At 53.2% G+C, this 15,476-nt stretch overlaps 2 protein-coding genes across 7 annotated transcripts in view; both read left to right on the top strand.

Moving 5' to 3' along the window:
- The window catches only part of SSH1 (slingshot protein phosphatase 1), a 33,800-nt gene extending 27,463 nt beyond the window's left edge, over positions 1-6,337 (top strand). For all 5 annotated transcript variants that reach the window (XM_065033559.1, XM_065033562.1, XM_065033563.1 and 2 more), the window contains 2 exons: positions 793-1,414; positions 1,879-6,337. In XM_065033559.1, the coding sequence (XP_064889631.1) occupies positions 793-1,414; positions 1,879-3,153 (1,897 nt within the window). In that variant the 3' untranslated portion in view covers positions 3,154-6,337. The remainder of the gene's footprint in view (positions 1-792; positions 1,415-1,878) is intronic.
- Positions 6,338-11,429: 5,092 nt separating this feature from the next.
- Positions 11,430-15,476, top strand: part of CORO1C (coronin 1C) — a 48,663-nt gene continuing 44,616 nt past the window's right edge. The window contains exons 1-2 of one of the 2 annotated variants that reach the window (XM_021285316.2): positions 11,430-12,911; positions 14,401-14,620. In XM_021285316.2, the coding sequence (XP_021140991.2) occupies positions 11,582-12,911; positions 14,401-14,477 (1,407 nt within the window). In that variant the 5' untranslated portion in view covers positions 11,430-11,581 and the 3' untranslated portion in view covers positions 14,478-14,620. Of the gene's footprint in view, positions 12,912-14,400; positions 14,621-15,476 lie in introns of those variants that run through there. The other variant, XM_021285299.2, reaches the window with a different exon arrangement.

The raw sequence follows: 15,476 nt of genomic DNA, 5'->3' as shown, positions 1-15,476 counted from the left end.
TTCAGCGAGAGTTTCTCAGTGTTTGGGAAGCGTGTTTGTATTTCTCAGCAGCCAGTACTGCTCAGCAAAACATTGTTCTTATTTTATGAGGCAGAACTGAGCTTGGGCAGCGTTGGAGGCAAATCTTTCACAGTTCTGGGAGATGGTGCCAGTCACAAGGCTTTGTCCCTGCAAGCGCTGGGGGATTTAATCAGGGTTTCTGTGTCCTCTGCTTGGCCCGCGCTCTGCTGGGGGAAGAGGAGGAAGATTTTTCACTCTGGTTCAGTGGGAGCTGTGCCGTGAGATGTGCCGAGATTTTGTCCTGAGGGCTGTTCCCATCATGGGTGCGGTGCTGGGCACTGCTGGGCCAGAGAGACTCTAGATGGGAGGAAATGGCCTCAGGTTGTGCCAGGAGAGGCTGAGGTTGGATCTTGGGAGCAATTTCTTCCCCAAAGGGCTGTCGGGCATTGGAACAGGCTGCCCAGGGCAGTGCTGGAGACACCATCCCTGGAGGGGTTGGACAAACAGAGATGAGGTTCTCAGGGACATGGGGTAGTGGTGGACTGGGCAGTGTTAACAGTTAACAGTTGAGCTTGATGACCTTAAGGGTCTCTTCCAACCAAAATGATTCTCTGATTCTATGATTCTATGACTGGGCAGACAAGAGGGACAAAATCCTGACGTTAGAGATGGTTTTGCCCAGGTGAGACCCAGCAGTCAGTCTTTTGGTTGTGGGAAGAGAGGAGTGTTCCTGGAACTGAGCATCCTACAGTTCAGCGGTTGTCACTTTGTCACTTTTGTCCTTTTCCTCAGCAAGCAGCGCCACAACAAGCTGTGGAAGCAGCAGGCAGAGAGCAACCTACCCCAGAGCACTGACGGCACCACGGGCTCGGGCGACTTCTTGCTCGAGAGCTTAGACATCGACCTGGAGAACCGCCTGGCCGACCTGGACACACCTTCGCAGTCGGCGTTCCTGGACAACCGCGCCGGCACAGACGTGTCCGTGGGGTTTAATTACTGCTTCCGCCGCCTCTCGGACACGCTGCTGGAGAACAAGCTCCCCGGTGACAGGGAGGGGTTCTTCCCCGTGGAGGAGCTGGAGCGGGACGCGCTTGCGGAGCGGGATGGCGTGCTGGTGGGACAGCCGCTGTCTGCGCCCGCCGAGGGGAGGCTGCCGGAGCCGGTGAAAGCCCTGGGGACGCCGGAGCCGCTGGCGGAGCTGGGCAGTTTCACCGAGAAGGAGGTGAAGAAGAAACTGGATTTCAGCCCGCGGAAGGGGAGGATAGTGCTGGACCCAGGGGAGCACGGTGTCAGGGAGGAAAACCCGATGGAGAAGTGGAAGCGGCGTTTGTCCATGCACAAGGAGGAGAGCAGGCTTAATAGAGAGAACTTGAATAACAACAACAGCAAAAGGAGTTGCCCAGAGGATTTTGAGGTGCGTATGGAGTGGAAATGTAGGTGATTAGCATGGCTGACTCTACTGCAAGTGAAACTGCTCTTCTCGTCTTCATAGCACAGTTTCATTTGACTTGGATAAAGCCTTTCATTCCATGATGAGCTGCTTCCTTTTCGAAGTGCTTCTGAACATGGCTTTGCTTGCCCAAGCTATGGATTTAGATGCCAGAGAGAGTGAGCGCACACACGTGAGTGCCCTGTAAACTGCTTTGGGCAACTTGTTTGCATGACTATCGCTTGCAAACGGTAGGTATCCTTCCCTTGGAGGTACTGTACGCTGAGAAAGTACATCCTTTTGTTCCTGCTGCAGGGCCTTAAGAGAAGCGCAGCGGGCTTCGTGTCAAATCTGCTAGGCTGTAAATACATCTCGTGCTCTGTGCCTCTCTGCTGATGCTCCTGTGCTGTTCTGTGCACCTTTATCTGTACCTGTTTTCTTTTTTGCAGCACGATGCCGTCTTTGGGATCCTCAGTAAAGTCAAACCTTCCTACCAGTCCTGCGCTGACTGCATGTATTCCTCGGCCGGTTTGTCTCCAGACTCCTTTGGGGAACAGTGCGAGAAGCTGAACCCCGGCCCCGCGCGTCGCAGCGCGACCATCTGCACCCAGCCCGCCCTCCTCTCCCACATCCACTCGCACCTGCCGGACCACCTGCCCAGCAAGGCACCCTCGGAGGAAGGAATCAGAACCACGGATAATGAGGCTTCCCTTCCTCTGGCAGCAGGAATGGGCGCTTTGGAGGTTGGCACTTGCAAATCGCTTGATCAACACTGTGGTGTTTTGGAAAAAGGAAAAGACGCACCAAAAACCCCGGTGAGAACTCTGCCGGCCAGGAGAAACTCGCACTGCGACAAGTCCCTCCTTAATGCCGAAGTGGGAAAAGATGAGTCTCTAGCCAGAAAAGACGGCAAACCTACCAAGGATCTGAAGTACTTGTTCAACAAAGATTTGGAAAAGCCGAGTGCGAACAGTTACTTGATGCAGCATCAGGAGTCGCTCATTCAGCTGCAGAAGGCGGGTTTGGTGAGGAAGCACACCAAGGAGCTGGAGCGGCTGAGGAGTCTCCCCTCGGCCGCCTCGGTGCTGCTCCGGGAGAGCCCCCTTGGCAGGGTGGACTCCGGCATCGCAGAGGAGAGTGAGGATCTGATTTCGCATCACGGCCTCGTGCCTCTTCTGGGAGCGGCACCGCTGATCCCCGAAGACGCAGAGAACGACGTGGAGAAGTTGGAGGTGAAACGCGTCTTGGAGGGGATCTCTCAGAAAACCTCCACACCTGTGGCGTGTCGCTTGGAGCACACAAGCAGTTTCACCAAGGACTTTCTGAAGACCATCTGCTACACCCCGTCCTCGTCCCGCAGCTCCAACCTGACCCGCAGTTCCAGCAGTGACAGCATCCACAGCGTGCGGGGAAAACCCGGCCTGGTGAAGCAGCGGACTCAGGAGATCGAGACCAGGCTGCGCCTGGCTGGTTTGACTGTGTCTTCTCCTCTGAAAAGGTCCAATTCTCTCGCCAAGCTGGGATGTCTTAACTTGTCCTCTGAGGACTTATCCAGCGACATGGACGTGTCGACCATCACGGACTCCAAAGAGGCCGTTTCGAGCGAGTCTTCCGTGCTCTGTGAGCCACAACCCGCGCTGAGGAGTGCGGACGTCGCCTCCAAACTGGCGGCGAAACCAGCCGTCGGAAACTTGAAGAACACGCTTTGGATGGGCAAAAGTTGATGCCTTCTGGGGGGGATGGATTACTTTTTCTCTTCCTTTTTTTTTTTTTTTTTTTATGGCATTTATTCATTGCACCGATGCAGTTTCATCGTCTGACTCGCAGTTCATCTGATGCCACCTCTTCTTCCTCTCCTTGTACTCTGAAGTGGGGAGAAAAAAAAGCCCATAATGGGTCACGATGAATGGCACAAGGGAAAATAAAATGTATTGCATGGCTTAGAAGAGGACTTTGTGTGTGAATTGCCTGTTGTCTGTAGGTTGCTGTTTCTAGCACTGTTTGCCAAGTATAATAATGTGGTTTTGTGTGTCTGTATATATAGATAGATACTTATATCTATCTATATATATATAAAACGTTGAAATATTCTGTTTCAAAGACTCAATGAAATAATTGGTCATGACATCTTGCTTTTTTACGGAACAAACACAAGTCTCATTAAAACAGGGCGCTTGTGGAAAAATCCTTAAAATGGTGACATCGACACTACCTCTGTTCTTGCTGACTTAGTCTTGGGTTATTGTTTCTTTGTTTTTTTTAAAAAAGGCTTTTCCCACCGTTGTTTGAAGGTTTTCCCTTAATGTTTCCTGTAAAGGCCTGGAGGAGGATGGAGCCGGGACGCCCAAGCTGTGTTCATGCCGTGCTGGTCCCTCTTTGCTACGTGAGCGGGTGAATTGTCACGGTCTCACGTTGGCGAGGGACACCGGACTGTGTCGCTGTCACAGCTTACGCTCCTGCGGAGAGACGCCGTGTTCTTTGGATGTTCTTGCTGTCGTGGTTTGTGATGTCCCCGTGCTCATGCCGGCCAGTGAGTGACGTTGGAGCCTAGTGAAGCTTCGTGTGATGCTGTGTTGGTGTCGTGGATCCTGTGCTGGGGACGGGCGGTGGCACCGTGCCGAGGAGGGACGGCTCTCCTGGTGTCCCGCCACTCGGAATCCCCGCCGGCGATATGTGTACGTGTATCTTGTCTGGTTATTGCTGTTGGGTTTGGTAGAACGGTTCCCGCCTCGGACGCTGTTGGCAAAGCCCACGGGGTGTTTATGCTGCGTGGCTCCGGAGCGGGGACGTACGTGTCCCGGCTCCTGCCAGGGGTGACAGATGTAAATCCTGCTCTCGTTGGGGGGCATCAAAGAGAAGAAGGGGCTCACTCCAAAGAGGACAGGATACCGAAGGGTGGGCAGGCCTCCCTTCGGAGCAGAGCTTCTGGTCGCAGGCCAGGGTCGCCGTGTGCTGCTCTTGCTGGGCGAGCAGCTGGAGCCGCAGCAGCTCACCGATGCTGTTATATATGAAACACGCGTTTTTCTTAGAATGTTTTGTGCAGGTGGACAGGCGCTCTGGGCAAGATGCGCTGGCCGGGTTGGGAGAGCTCAGGATGTGCTGTCAAGCTCGGTGCTCGCCGGGTCCATCTGAGACCACGTTGCTGCCTTCGGGTGGGATAAAACAGACCTTAGAGGTCAGGGGTGGCAAACGGGTGCATTTGCTTGTTCAGCAGCCAGGCTGTGAGCCTGAGCTCTCCTGGATTTTCAAGATCTCCATTGAAAGCCACTCTTAAAAATCCCCTTTTTGAGGTGGATGCAGAGCAAGGCTGCAACAGTTGTTCTCAAACTCTGTATTAATCAAAAATCCACTGTCTTGAGAAAGGGAACCAGGTGTTTTAATGTCCTAAATGCCCAGAGTTCACCTTTTTTTCCTTAAGACCCCACATTTTTATATTAACAGAGTGAAGCGTTATAGGGACTGGCAATCAATAAATAACGTCCCTGCTTAAAGAATCTTAAATTTGCCGTAGGTTTTTAGCATAAGGCTCATGTCCTGTTTCACCCGTGAAAGCTGCTTGGAAGCAGAAGCTGCTGCATGAGGGGACCCTGGAAAATGTGCACAAGCTTTTGCTTTTTAGGGCTGAGAAAACACTGGTTCGTGTTCAGAGAAGGACTGAAATCCCCCGCACCCGATGCCAGCGTAACGGGCACGTGTGTGAATCCAGATCCACTGCAATATGTTTCCTATACTCGTTATATAGTTTACACCCAAATTCTCAAGTGGGTGGGGGTCGGATTTGAGTAAATTCAGAAGAAATTCCGTTAACGGATGCAAGTGAACCGATACATTTCCTTCCTGTTTTCTCGAGTGCCTGCCGAGTTCTGCCCTGCACAAAACCCGCCGTTTTCCCGGGTGCAGCTCGGCACCGACCGCCCGTCCCCACCACGCTCGGGGCCGCGTTGTCACGACACTGTCGCGATAGAGACGCGGTTCAGTGGGAGCCGTGCTCGGAGCCAACGTGCGCCAGAAGCACCAGCGTGCCATTCCGGAGGGTTTTGTAGCCAAACCTCCTCCGCTTGCGGACTTTGTTAGATTTGTTGCATGAGCTGGTAGCCGTGTTTGTCCTCTGCCACGTGTTGTAATTGTTCTTTTACAATGGAGTGCCTTAAGAATAGTTTACAAATACTGTGTATTTATGCTGAGCTGTTCAACTCTGCTGTTTGCTGTTTGTTGTGGGGGTTTATTTTGGTGCTTGTGGTGTTTCCGCTGGCAGCGAGAGCGTTACCGCTTCGGCACATCCACCTCCCGGCCCTGCCGAGCTGGCGCTGCCGACCGCTTCCTCCTGCTCCGAGAGCGGTGAAACCAAAGGGCCGCGCTGAGCTCCCGTGCCCCGTTATCTATGCATCGCTGCCGAAACGCAGATGGGGGTCACCGGCTGGACGTGCTTTGCCGGGTGTGAATCCAAACCCTGTCCCGTTCTGCCAGAAAACCCCAAATGCACAAAACTGGCACCTTATTTGCAGCCCGGGCTGTGTCGGTCTGTGTGACAACAGCAGCTGAGCTCCCGGTTGTCCTGTCGGTGACGGGGTCTGTGTTAACACCATGTCCCACTGTGTCACTCGCAGGCATCGCCGTCCTGGTTAGACCGTGACCGCGGCCCCGGCGAGGAGGGTGGGTGAGTAACGTGGAGCTGTTCCAGCGCATTGCTGTACTCTATGATAACACCGTTCCCTTTATTTCATGGTATTTCTTAATTCTGGTTTTGTATTTAAATATGCAGTTATCTTTTGTACTGTACGTCCGCGGTAGGGGATGCAAAATGCACTTTTTTTTTTTACTTTTCTTTGTAAAAATGTACTGTATATTATATGTGCTTCTTGTGAGGAAAAACAATAAACTTTTTTTTCTTTGTTTTCCTTTTACAAATGAGCTTTGCAGCCTTTTTGGAGGTGGGGAAGGATCGTCCCGGCCGTGGGGAACAGGCAGGAAAGGCGGTGATGGGCACATCTCATTGGATGGCGCATCTCCCGCCATCCCCAGCTCCGTGTTCTCTCTTCCCGTCTGTGCTCCCGTTTTTTTGGGGGTCCCTGAAACCCAGATCAGGAGATTTGTCCCTCTTGGTTTTGTCCTCACGGCCCCGGGTGCATTTCACAAGCCCTGCAGCAACACGCCCAGGCCGCAGCATGGGCTCGCCTGTGGGATTTTTAAGGGGAAAAAGGAAATAAATAGAAATATACTTAATTCCTGGAGGCGGGAATAGAACTGAGCTCTAATTCTCCGCCTAGCCTCTCTTTAAAGACCCCAGGCTGGGTTTAAGAAGCTGCTCCTGTTCCAACACGTGTGAGGACGACGCCTGCGCTGCGCTGAGCCCTCCCTGCCCGGCACACGGAAAAGGGTTGATTCGGAGAGAAAAAAGTGCTTATTTGGAGAGAGAGGGGTTGGTGCAATCACAGTGATGAGGGGTTCGGAATTCCCTCCTCCAAAGAGCAAATCCCCGGGGTGAAAGCCACGGAACTAAATCGCAGGACAGGGCTCTTGTGCCCGGAGCCGATTCTGCTGCCGCCGCAGGATCCACCCGCGGTGGGACCGGCCCTTCTCGGGCATTCGCCAAATTTTGCCTTTAAAGGCAAACAGTGAGCATCTGTCTCGGGTGCCTGCGAGGAATCTCGTTGCTGCCCGGGATTGTTCTTGCTCCCAAAGCTGCTGCAGGGAGGAACATGTTGGTGTTTACCTTGGCAGGGCAGCAAAGCGCCGGCTGGGGTGCTCTCCAGCTTTGGCACACTTGCTAATTGCCTCAAAGAGTCATTAACCCCCACCAGAAATATTTGCTTTTTAGGTATTTTTTCTTTTTTTGGTGTTGATTTGGCAGCTGTCAGTCCCCCATCAGTCGAGTGCAGCAACGCCTGGCTTACTGCCTGCCCCGGCCCCAAGGAGCTGCCACCCTCGTGTTGGGTTTGATTTCGTAGAATCCTGGAATCACAGAATCATTTCGGTTGGAAAAGACCTGTAAGATGCTCAAGTCCAACCATTAACCCAGTATTGCCAAGGCCGGCTCTAAACCGTGTCCCTGAGAACCTCATCTACACAATTTGCTGTGGTAAAGGTGCCGCAATAACAGTGTGAGAATGAGGGGCCAGGGAATGTCGTCCTTTTGCCCTGGAGCCATACGTGGCATGTGCTGAGTGATGCCACCTTGTGTCACCCCCACATTTCTGGGCTGCACTCACAGCTTTGCATGGGCAGCAGTTCAGCTGGAAAAATAATCTGGAGAGGATGGAGCCCCGGGCCCCCAGGGGGTGGGTGTGTGAGAGTTTTTGTCTTCTCCTGACACCTGCGAGTGTCTTGGCTGGAAATGCGGCTCTTCCCCAGGTGGGTGCTGAGCTGATCTGCCACCACAACAGCTTTCTCGCCTTTAGCCAATGCCATTTGGGGGTCAGATGTTTGCCGTTAGCTCAGTTAATTCATGTTTCCCTTGGCTGGTTCCCTGCTCCTCTCAGCTCCCCGAAGCTGGAGATCTTCCCACCGCGGCCGTTTGCGAGGTCCCGCGTTGCGGAGGCACCGTGAAACAGGACTGAAATGGCACCGGGAGCGCCGGTGAGTCTGTGCATCTTTGTTTCTTGTTCTTGTTATGATTGAAAGTTGGTTCTTTTACGGAGTGGTTCTTGCGATGGCAGAATGTTACATCCTGTTGTGACGTTGCTATGGCAAAGCCAGGCAACATCTGGAGCAACAAGAGTTCTCTCCAGCGGCATCAGAGAGTTTATTTATAGCCCCGCTGGTGAGAGGACGTGCCGGACCGTGAAGAGTCCATGGGCAGCTTGTGGCAGCTGGGTGCCCCCCAGTTGGTACCCAGGATGGGGGGGACCCCATAAGGTCCAGCCAGGCCCCTCGCATCACCCGCCCCATGGAGGACCCACCGAGCAGCGATGGGAAAGGAGCGAATCTGCTCAAAACCCCTCTGAGTCCATTCTTTGCCCCTGCTGGGAGGAGGATTTAGTCCCTACCAGCATCTCCCAGTTTCACATTGGGGTTGGGAGGCCGCAGGGGTGGTGAGCAGACCTTGTAATGGTGTTATTGGGGCAAAAGATAAGGTTTGGCAGGTGAGTGAGGCTGTTTGTGGGGAACAAAGTGATGTGCGCAGAGAAGCAGCAGAAAGGAGGCAAAGGGCCAGGGCTGCACTTCAACACTTAAGATGGGGCAGCAAAGTGGAGCTGCTGGCCCGGCCATGGGGTTCCTGCACCTAGGTGACACCTCTGGGGCCACTGGCAGCCCCGCTGGCCTCTGGGGAGGCACCAGTATCAGGACTTTTTGACAGGCTGAGAGAGCTGGGGTGTTCAGCCTGGAGAAGAGAAGGCTCTGGGGAGACCTTATTGTGGCCTTTCTGCCTTCAAAAGGGGCCGATAAGAAAGATGGGGACAGACTTTTGAGCAGGGCCTGTTGGGATAGGACAAGGGGTGATGGTTTTAAACTAAAGGAGGGAGATTCAGGCTGGACATGGGGAAGAAATTGTTGCCCCTGAGGGTGGTGAGAGCCTGGCCCTGGTTGGGCAGAGAGGTGGTGGATGAACCATCCCTGGAGACATCCCAGGCCAGGCTGGACGGGGCTCTGAGCAACCTGAGCTGGTGAAGATGTCCTTGCTCATGGCAGGGGTGGCACTGGGGGTACTTTGAAGGTCCCTTCAACCCAAAGTATTCTGTGATTCTTTGATTTTTCTAAGCAGAAGCAGAGTCGGCAATGGGGATGTGAGACGAGCGGGTTCCTGCAGGGGATGCGGGGCTGAGCTGTTGGGGCGGCTCTTCCTCCCTCGGGCCGTGGCAAAGATGCTGCTGGGAGTTCCTGCAGTGACAGGTCCTCTGTGTGCACACACACATGCATCTTGTACCAAGAGCAGCAGCTCCGCTGCGCAGCTGGGAGCAGCCACGAGCCGCTCGGGTTTGCTGCAGCCTCGGCCCTCACCCTGGGCGTTGCAGCTTCCCTAAAAGTCGCTTCCTCTCTGGTTTGAAGGATGGGGCAGCAGCCACAACGTTGCAGCAGCTGCCATTTCCTTTTATGCAGACAGTTCGGGAGCAGAAACCACGTTGTTCCCGTGTCAGACTTTCCCGGGTGTTTAATAAGCCGCTTGCAGGACAGCGATGCAAAACACAGCAGAGCGAACCAAAGGCCAACGACCCGGCTGTGCAGCTTCCACACTGGCCCTGGGCTCTACAGTCAGGCCAAAAAAATCAAGATGATATCTCCAAATCATGATAGTTTGTGAGAAACTCAAAATATATTCAGCTTTGGTGTTGGCTTAAGGGGGAGAAACCTGAATTATTGATCAGGTCATTATGCCAATAGGAAGTGTGCCTGAGTCTGGCGAGTTTATCCCACAGAGAGGCACGTTGTCTTTAAATTTTGTCACTCGTGACTGTCAGCAAATCTCGCTGCAGTGTTTCAGTACCTGGGGGGGGCAGTGCTGCGAGGTCCCCTCTGAGCCGGGGACATCAGTGGCTGCTGGCGGGGCTCGGCAGCCCGGCCGGCCCTGCGGGGAGCGGCTGTGTTTGTTTGGGCAGCCTCAGCAGGGATCGCCAACTTCCAGCGGTAACAAATGGTGTTTTGTCTCGCTGCAGAGCAGCTCTGCAATGTGCACTGATAAAAAGCCTCCCCCTGCGAGGGGGCCTGGCTGGCTGATAAGGGCTGAGATAAACGTCGTCCCTCGCTCCTTCACTTTGATGGAGGCCAGCACTCAATCCCAAGCCAGCCCGTGGGGCATGGGACGAGGTGATGGCATCATGAGAGACTGTGGTCCAGGCATCACCCCCGCAGCCTGTGTGAGCGTGCAGGGGCTGCCGGCATCCCTGGGGCTCTGGATGAGGATTTCCCAGCCCCGCTGAGTGGCGTCAGGACACTCGGGACTGGCGGGCGGGTCGCTGGGGGCTGTTTGCAAACTCTCTGGGCTGACACTGGGGTAACTCAGCATCGCCCGGCTCCGCGGAGGTGCCTGCGCTGCCCGCGTCTCTTTAGCAACCATCTAGGTGTTTTCCTGCATCCCGCCCTGGATGTTTCCCCGGATCCAGCTCAGGCAGCTGGCACCTCCTGCACCATAAAAGGCAAAACGCTGGGGAAGAGCTGCCGGGGTGGGAGCCGCGGCGGCCGCTGCAATGCCAGGCATCCCGGCTGTGGATAAACGGAGCAGAGCCCTCAGCCCTGCTGCTCCCCCCCCTCCACAGAGTTTACAGGAGCCTGTTTGGCAGAAGGATTATCCAAAGGGCAGAACTTTCTGCTCATAGGGTTGTTTAGAGAAATGCCCAGAGCATTAACAGGGATTTTTCATAAGTTCTGTTTTGGAGTCTCCTAAGAGAAATTTGTTTCCGAGGCTGTTGTCAGGCTTCTCTGTTTATCTCGGGTAGATTTTTTTTTATGTCACAGCAATTCCCTTCACAATAACATATTCCCGCAGATCATTCCAGCCGATCCCGGCGTGCTCTGTGCAGGCGGCATCTCTCCCCGAATCGCTGGGACGCAGCCCAAGGCAGGAGCCTGGGGGAGATGCTCCGTGTTGGGGCGGGGGGGCAGCGCCAGGGACACGGCTGCGTGTTCCCAAGCTCTCCCCGAACCCCACGGAGGAGCTGCCAGAGCTGATCCTGCCCAGACGAGCCACAGCAGATGACCTGGCAGTAAATCCCCTCTGGAAGCAGCGAGATCGGAGGGGAGCCAGGGAGGGTTCTGCACGGGACCGCGGGGAGTTGTTGCTGCAGCAGGTTGGGGAAAAGAGCAGCGTCCCTGAAGATGCAGCCGGGGAGCAAGTCCTGCCTGTAAAGTGCTGTGGACCAGCAAATTAGAAGCTGGGGATTGCTTTTCCAGTTCTCCAGGTGGGATATATTTGGGTAGGGACCAGCGTAGCATCAAGGCTGACAGCTGTTGTGCGAGGAAGCCTCCTGGCCAGCCGCAGAGGATGGGCTCCATCGCGCCAACGTGCATTATTTTCATCTCTGCTGGCCAGGAGGCTAAAAACTGCCGATTCACATGACCCAGGCACGGAGGTTTCCAAGCTGCCTCCGTCTCTCCCAGTAGCGGAGGAAGGAGAAGGCGGTGCCGAAAGGCTGCCGAGACCCAAGGTGGGAAGAAATCTTGGCTTGGCCAGTTTTAAAGCATTTGGACCAGAAATTACGGTGACTTGAGCTCCCGGCCATGGAAGCCTCCACCTGGCAGTACTGTGGATATTTGCGGGATGACACAAGGAAGGCGAGAGGCAGAGACTGTGCTGCTCCCCGGGGAGGCTCCCTGGGGACGTGCGAGGATTATTCCCCGCTGCAGCTTGGCCAGGAGGGCCTGGGGCACGGGCTGGAGAGGGGGGACCCTCCCCACCCTGACACGCAAAGCCCTGCCAAGGCGTTGGAGATGAGCAGCGGCAGGCAGCATGGGGGGCTGGCCGGGGACCCCGGCTTGGAGGAGCGCCCCGTGTCGAAAGGGTGCAGAAGCGGGGAGGAGGGAGAAGCCCCTCCGAAGGTGTATGAGATGGAGGTTGGGCATGGGCGAGCGGGCACAGGCAGGACGGTGAAGCCGGTGGTGTACAGGCTGGAGGAGAGCGAGTACCGGCGTCTGATCCAGGAGGCAGAAGAAGAATCCGAGGAGGAATGGGAAGAGACGGAGCAGAACGTCCTGGTGATCCACGAGGGATACCCAGAAGATGGGAAGGTGGCAAGCCCGAGCCTAAAGAGGCTCAACACTTTGCAAGGAGCCCTGAGGAGGCAGATAAGCTGTTCAGACTCAGAAAGCAGCGCAGACAGCAGGCAGGTGAATAAACTGAACCTGAACTCTTCCTCGGAGGGCAACAAGCCCAGTGTCCCCATCAGGTCAGACAGCTTCGAGCGGAACGCCATACTCATGGATTACCTTTTGCAAAGCAAACAGGAGGTGACAACAGCTGTTTCCTATGTTGCCAGAGAAAGCAGCAAAGCAGCTGAAAGCTTCAGGCAGGCGCTGAGCTTCGCCCCCCAGCCCGACGGCATCCTGGACCTTTGCCAGAATGGTGAGGAGGATCCAGACAAGCAGGTAGCGAAAAACCTCGAGAGAATGGTCTCTGCGGTTGCAAATTATACTTCGGTGGCTAGAGACACCGCAAAGCTTTCGCGACAGAGCAGCAGCCAGCTCCTGGAGAGCTTGGAACAGCTCGGAGGTGAAGCAGATGCAGGGCTACTCAATTCATACAGACAGAAAAAAATCCCCCCAGCCCCTCCTGTCAGGTCGCACAGCAAGGAGAGCCTGGCTTTGAGCATGAGCAGGACTGTGGCCATGACCGAGGCGCTGCTGGAGCCCCGCGGCGATGCCGCGACGCCGGCCAAGGAGCAGCGAGCAGGAGGCAGGACCATGGGAGGAGGGGGCTCGGAGGAGCCCGAGCAGAACGGGAAGAAGAGTCAGGAGGACGAGAACGTGCTGAAAGTCGCTGACGCAAAGAAAACCTTCGAAAGGTCCAAGTCGGTGGAGGGGGCGGCAGCGGCGCCCAGCGTTGCCAGGAAAGGTGAGGTGTGATGCTGCGGGGTGCTGTGGGGGTGGGAACGCGGCGGATGTGGGGCTTTGGGGACAATACCTGCTTTGTCACAGCAGCTGGGATGCACTGGGGACACGTGTTGATCTGTGGTTGTCAGGATGCAGGATGAAAATCTGGTTGGTACCAGCATGCTGGTAAAAGTGCTTCATGCAGCAAAAGTGTTTTGTGAGAAAGGGATTTGCTTTTTAAGACTCTCCTATATATAAATGTACATAATATCCAGCTCTCCTTACTGCTCTTCATCAATACTGTGCAAAAGCACCCATATGATACTTTCTTCTGCTGTCATGTGTGCTTATTTACCTCTGTCTCTCTAGTCAATATAATTTTATTTTAGTTATAGCATGAGAAGGAGGAATTCTTTCCCTTTGCTTCTTTTTCTCCTGTACTGTGACTTGGCTGAATGAGACTTTCAAGAGAATGACATCAACTTGGAAACCCTTTCACTGGAAAACTTACAGATAGATGAACTTTGTTGACATTTTACTGGTAAAACAGAAATGGGGAGAGATGAAAATGAATGTTCGTTTGAGAGTTTGGAACATATCAGAGCTGTGCTGGTTAACTTGCTTCTTCTCTTTATTGACAATCTGCAACTGTGGATTCCCTTATAAGGGAAAATAAATGTTTTAAGGCACGGGAAATCTATGCTAGCTTTGAATTGAATAGCATGTTTACGTAAAAAATAGGTGTGATTATCCACTGTGCTCGGTGCATTGTGCTGTCAATCGCTCTCATTCACAGAAGTCAGGAAACCAAGCCAGAATCTGAGAAGTGCTGCAGAGTTTGCGTGTGTGTCAGTGATAACAAAAAAGCCGACAGCGATGAAAAAGAGATCCTATCCATTCAGGAAGCATCAGAGGAGACATTATCATTCTCACGATATAAAGAAATAGGGTTGTGAGGTATTTGTCACTGTTAAATACCCGCCAGCTGACAGGTTGAGGCTCCGTACGTGAAGCAGGGCTGGTGCTGGCGTTATCGGGGTGTCTGGATCTGCGCAGCCCCTCCTTGAGTGGCAGATTTGTCTGATTCACCAGCAGGGCTGATTTGGCACATTTTCAGCAGCCCAATCGGACAGAGGGATTTTTACATCAGCAATGGGGCGAGTGGATGCAATAGGTGATGGAAAGGGTGAGAAGGGACCACACGAATTCTGGGTGCATCCCCACGGCAATGCCGGCTACAGCTGGATTGCTCCTCATATACATTTACATGCAAGAGGGTCAAGACCATATATTTCAGTGCTGAAGTATGAAAACGTCACAATGAAGAAGAGCAGGAGTGGCTTCTCGTTTTGCTATATCCATGACATAGGCTGTTTTGTTTTGGTTTGTTTTTTTTTTAATCAATTTCTAAACATACATCTTCCCAAATCTCACACTGCCTAACTGAACACAAACACCTCACGTATATTTGCCATTAGGTGATTCCTTTCTTACGCCTCTGATTTTTCCAGCACCTTTGGTCCAACTGGATCGCAGACAGCAGGGAGAGAAACAGAACGTGATGGCCAAAGGCTTCCAAAGGGGTTGACTAAAGAGGACAAGACAGGGATCCCAGCCCAGCGCCAGCCTGGCCTCTCGCTACCTGCGCCTGGCTGGGGCTTTTCTGCTATTTCAGAATGATAGGAAGTGTCAATCCCAAGACATTCATGTTGTAAATAAAATACAGCTTGCTTTTTGCTTTTTATTTTTGTGTGTTTGTGTGTTCTGCTTTCTTGTCTCTCTCTTCCTAGTTAATCATGTGGTCTCGTGGAGATAGCAACAAAGAAAATCCCATCTGTTGCGACTAATTGCTTCATTTGTGTTTGGTGGCCCAACATTTTAATTAGGTATTGGGACCACCTCCCCTTTATCGCAAAAATGGGAAAAAAAAGAAAGAAAATAAATGTCATGATCCTGTACAGTGAATAAGAAGAAATGAGAAAATAGATTAGTTTGCATCTCATTTCGAGATTTCCTTTCACTGCAAAACCTGTGGGCAGCAGGTATTTCTAGGGTAGGTCAGGGATGTGTATGACATCTATTACTGCATGTAACAGGCATGAGAGTGTGCACATGTAGTGACAAAGTGCTTTACGAAATGTATTTTAAATCATTAATAACAATAGCATAAATTATTAATAGCCATCCTGAGCTAATGTTCACTAATTATTACTCATCGTTCCATCTTCCACCCCCACACCGCACAAGTCCTGTCCGTGCCATTTCCACCACCCTGTGGGGAAGGGGTTTTGTGATCCCACCCCAATTTACGGGCCTGGGAGTAGCACAGGGACTTGTTTGATGTCACACAGATAAAGAGCGGAATAAAATCGAGGGTTCTTGACTCTAACCCTCTGCTTCAGTCCACATATTCCTCTTTCCTCCCAGTCCATGTGCTCTGATGCACTCTCATACCCTCCTCCCTTCCCAGCCGTTATTTTAATAACGGGATGGAACATTTTGCTCTCCTTATCTCCATTCCATAATTCTACAGCTCCCCTTTCTGGCCAAGGATTGAATAAGGCCAAACCAAAGGGATTTTGCTCCC

The sequence above is a fragment of the Columba livia genome, chromosome 17 (genome assembly GCF_036013475.1).
Source record: "Columba livia isolate bColLiv1 breed racing homer chromosome 17, bColLiv1.pat.W.v2, whole genome shotgun sequence".
Classification (NCBI taxonomy): Eukaryota; Metazoa; Chordata; class Aves; order Columbiformes; family Columbidae; genus Columba; species Columba livia.
The sequence above is the reverse complement of the archived record's forward strand: the minus strand, read 5'-3'. Positions and strand labels throughout refer to the sequence as shown.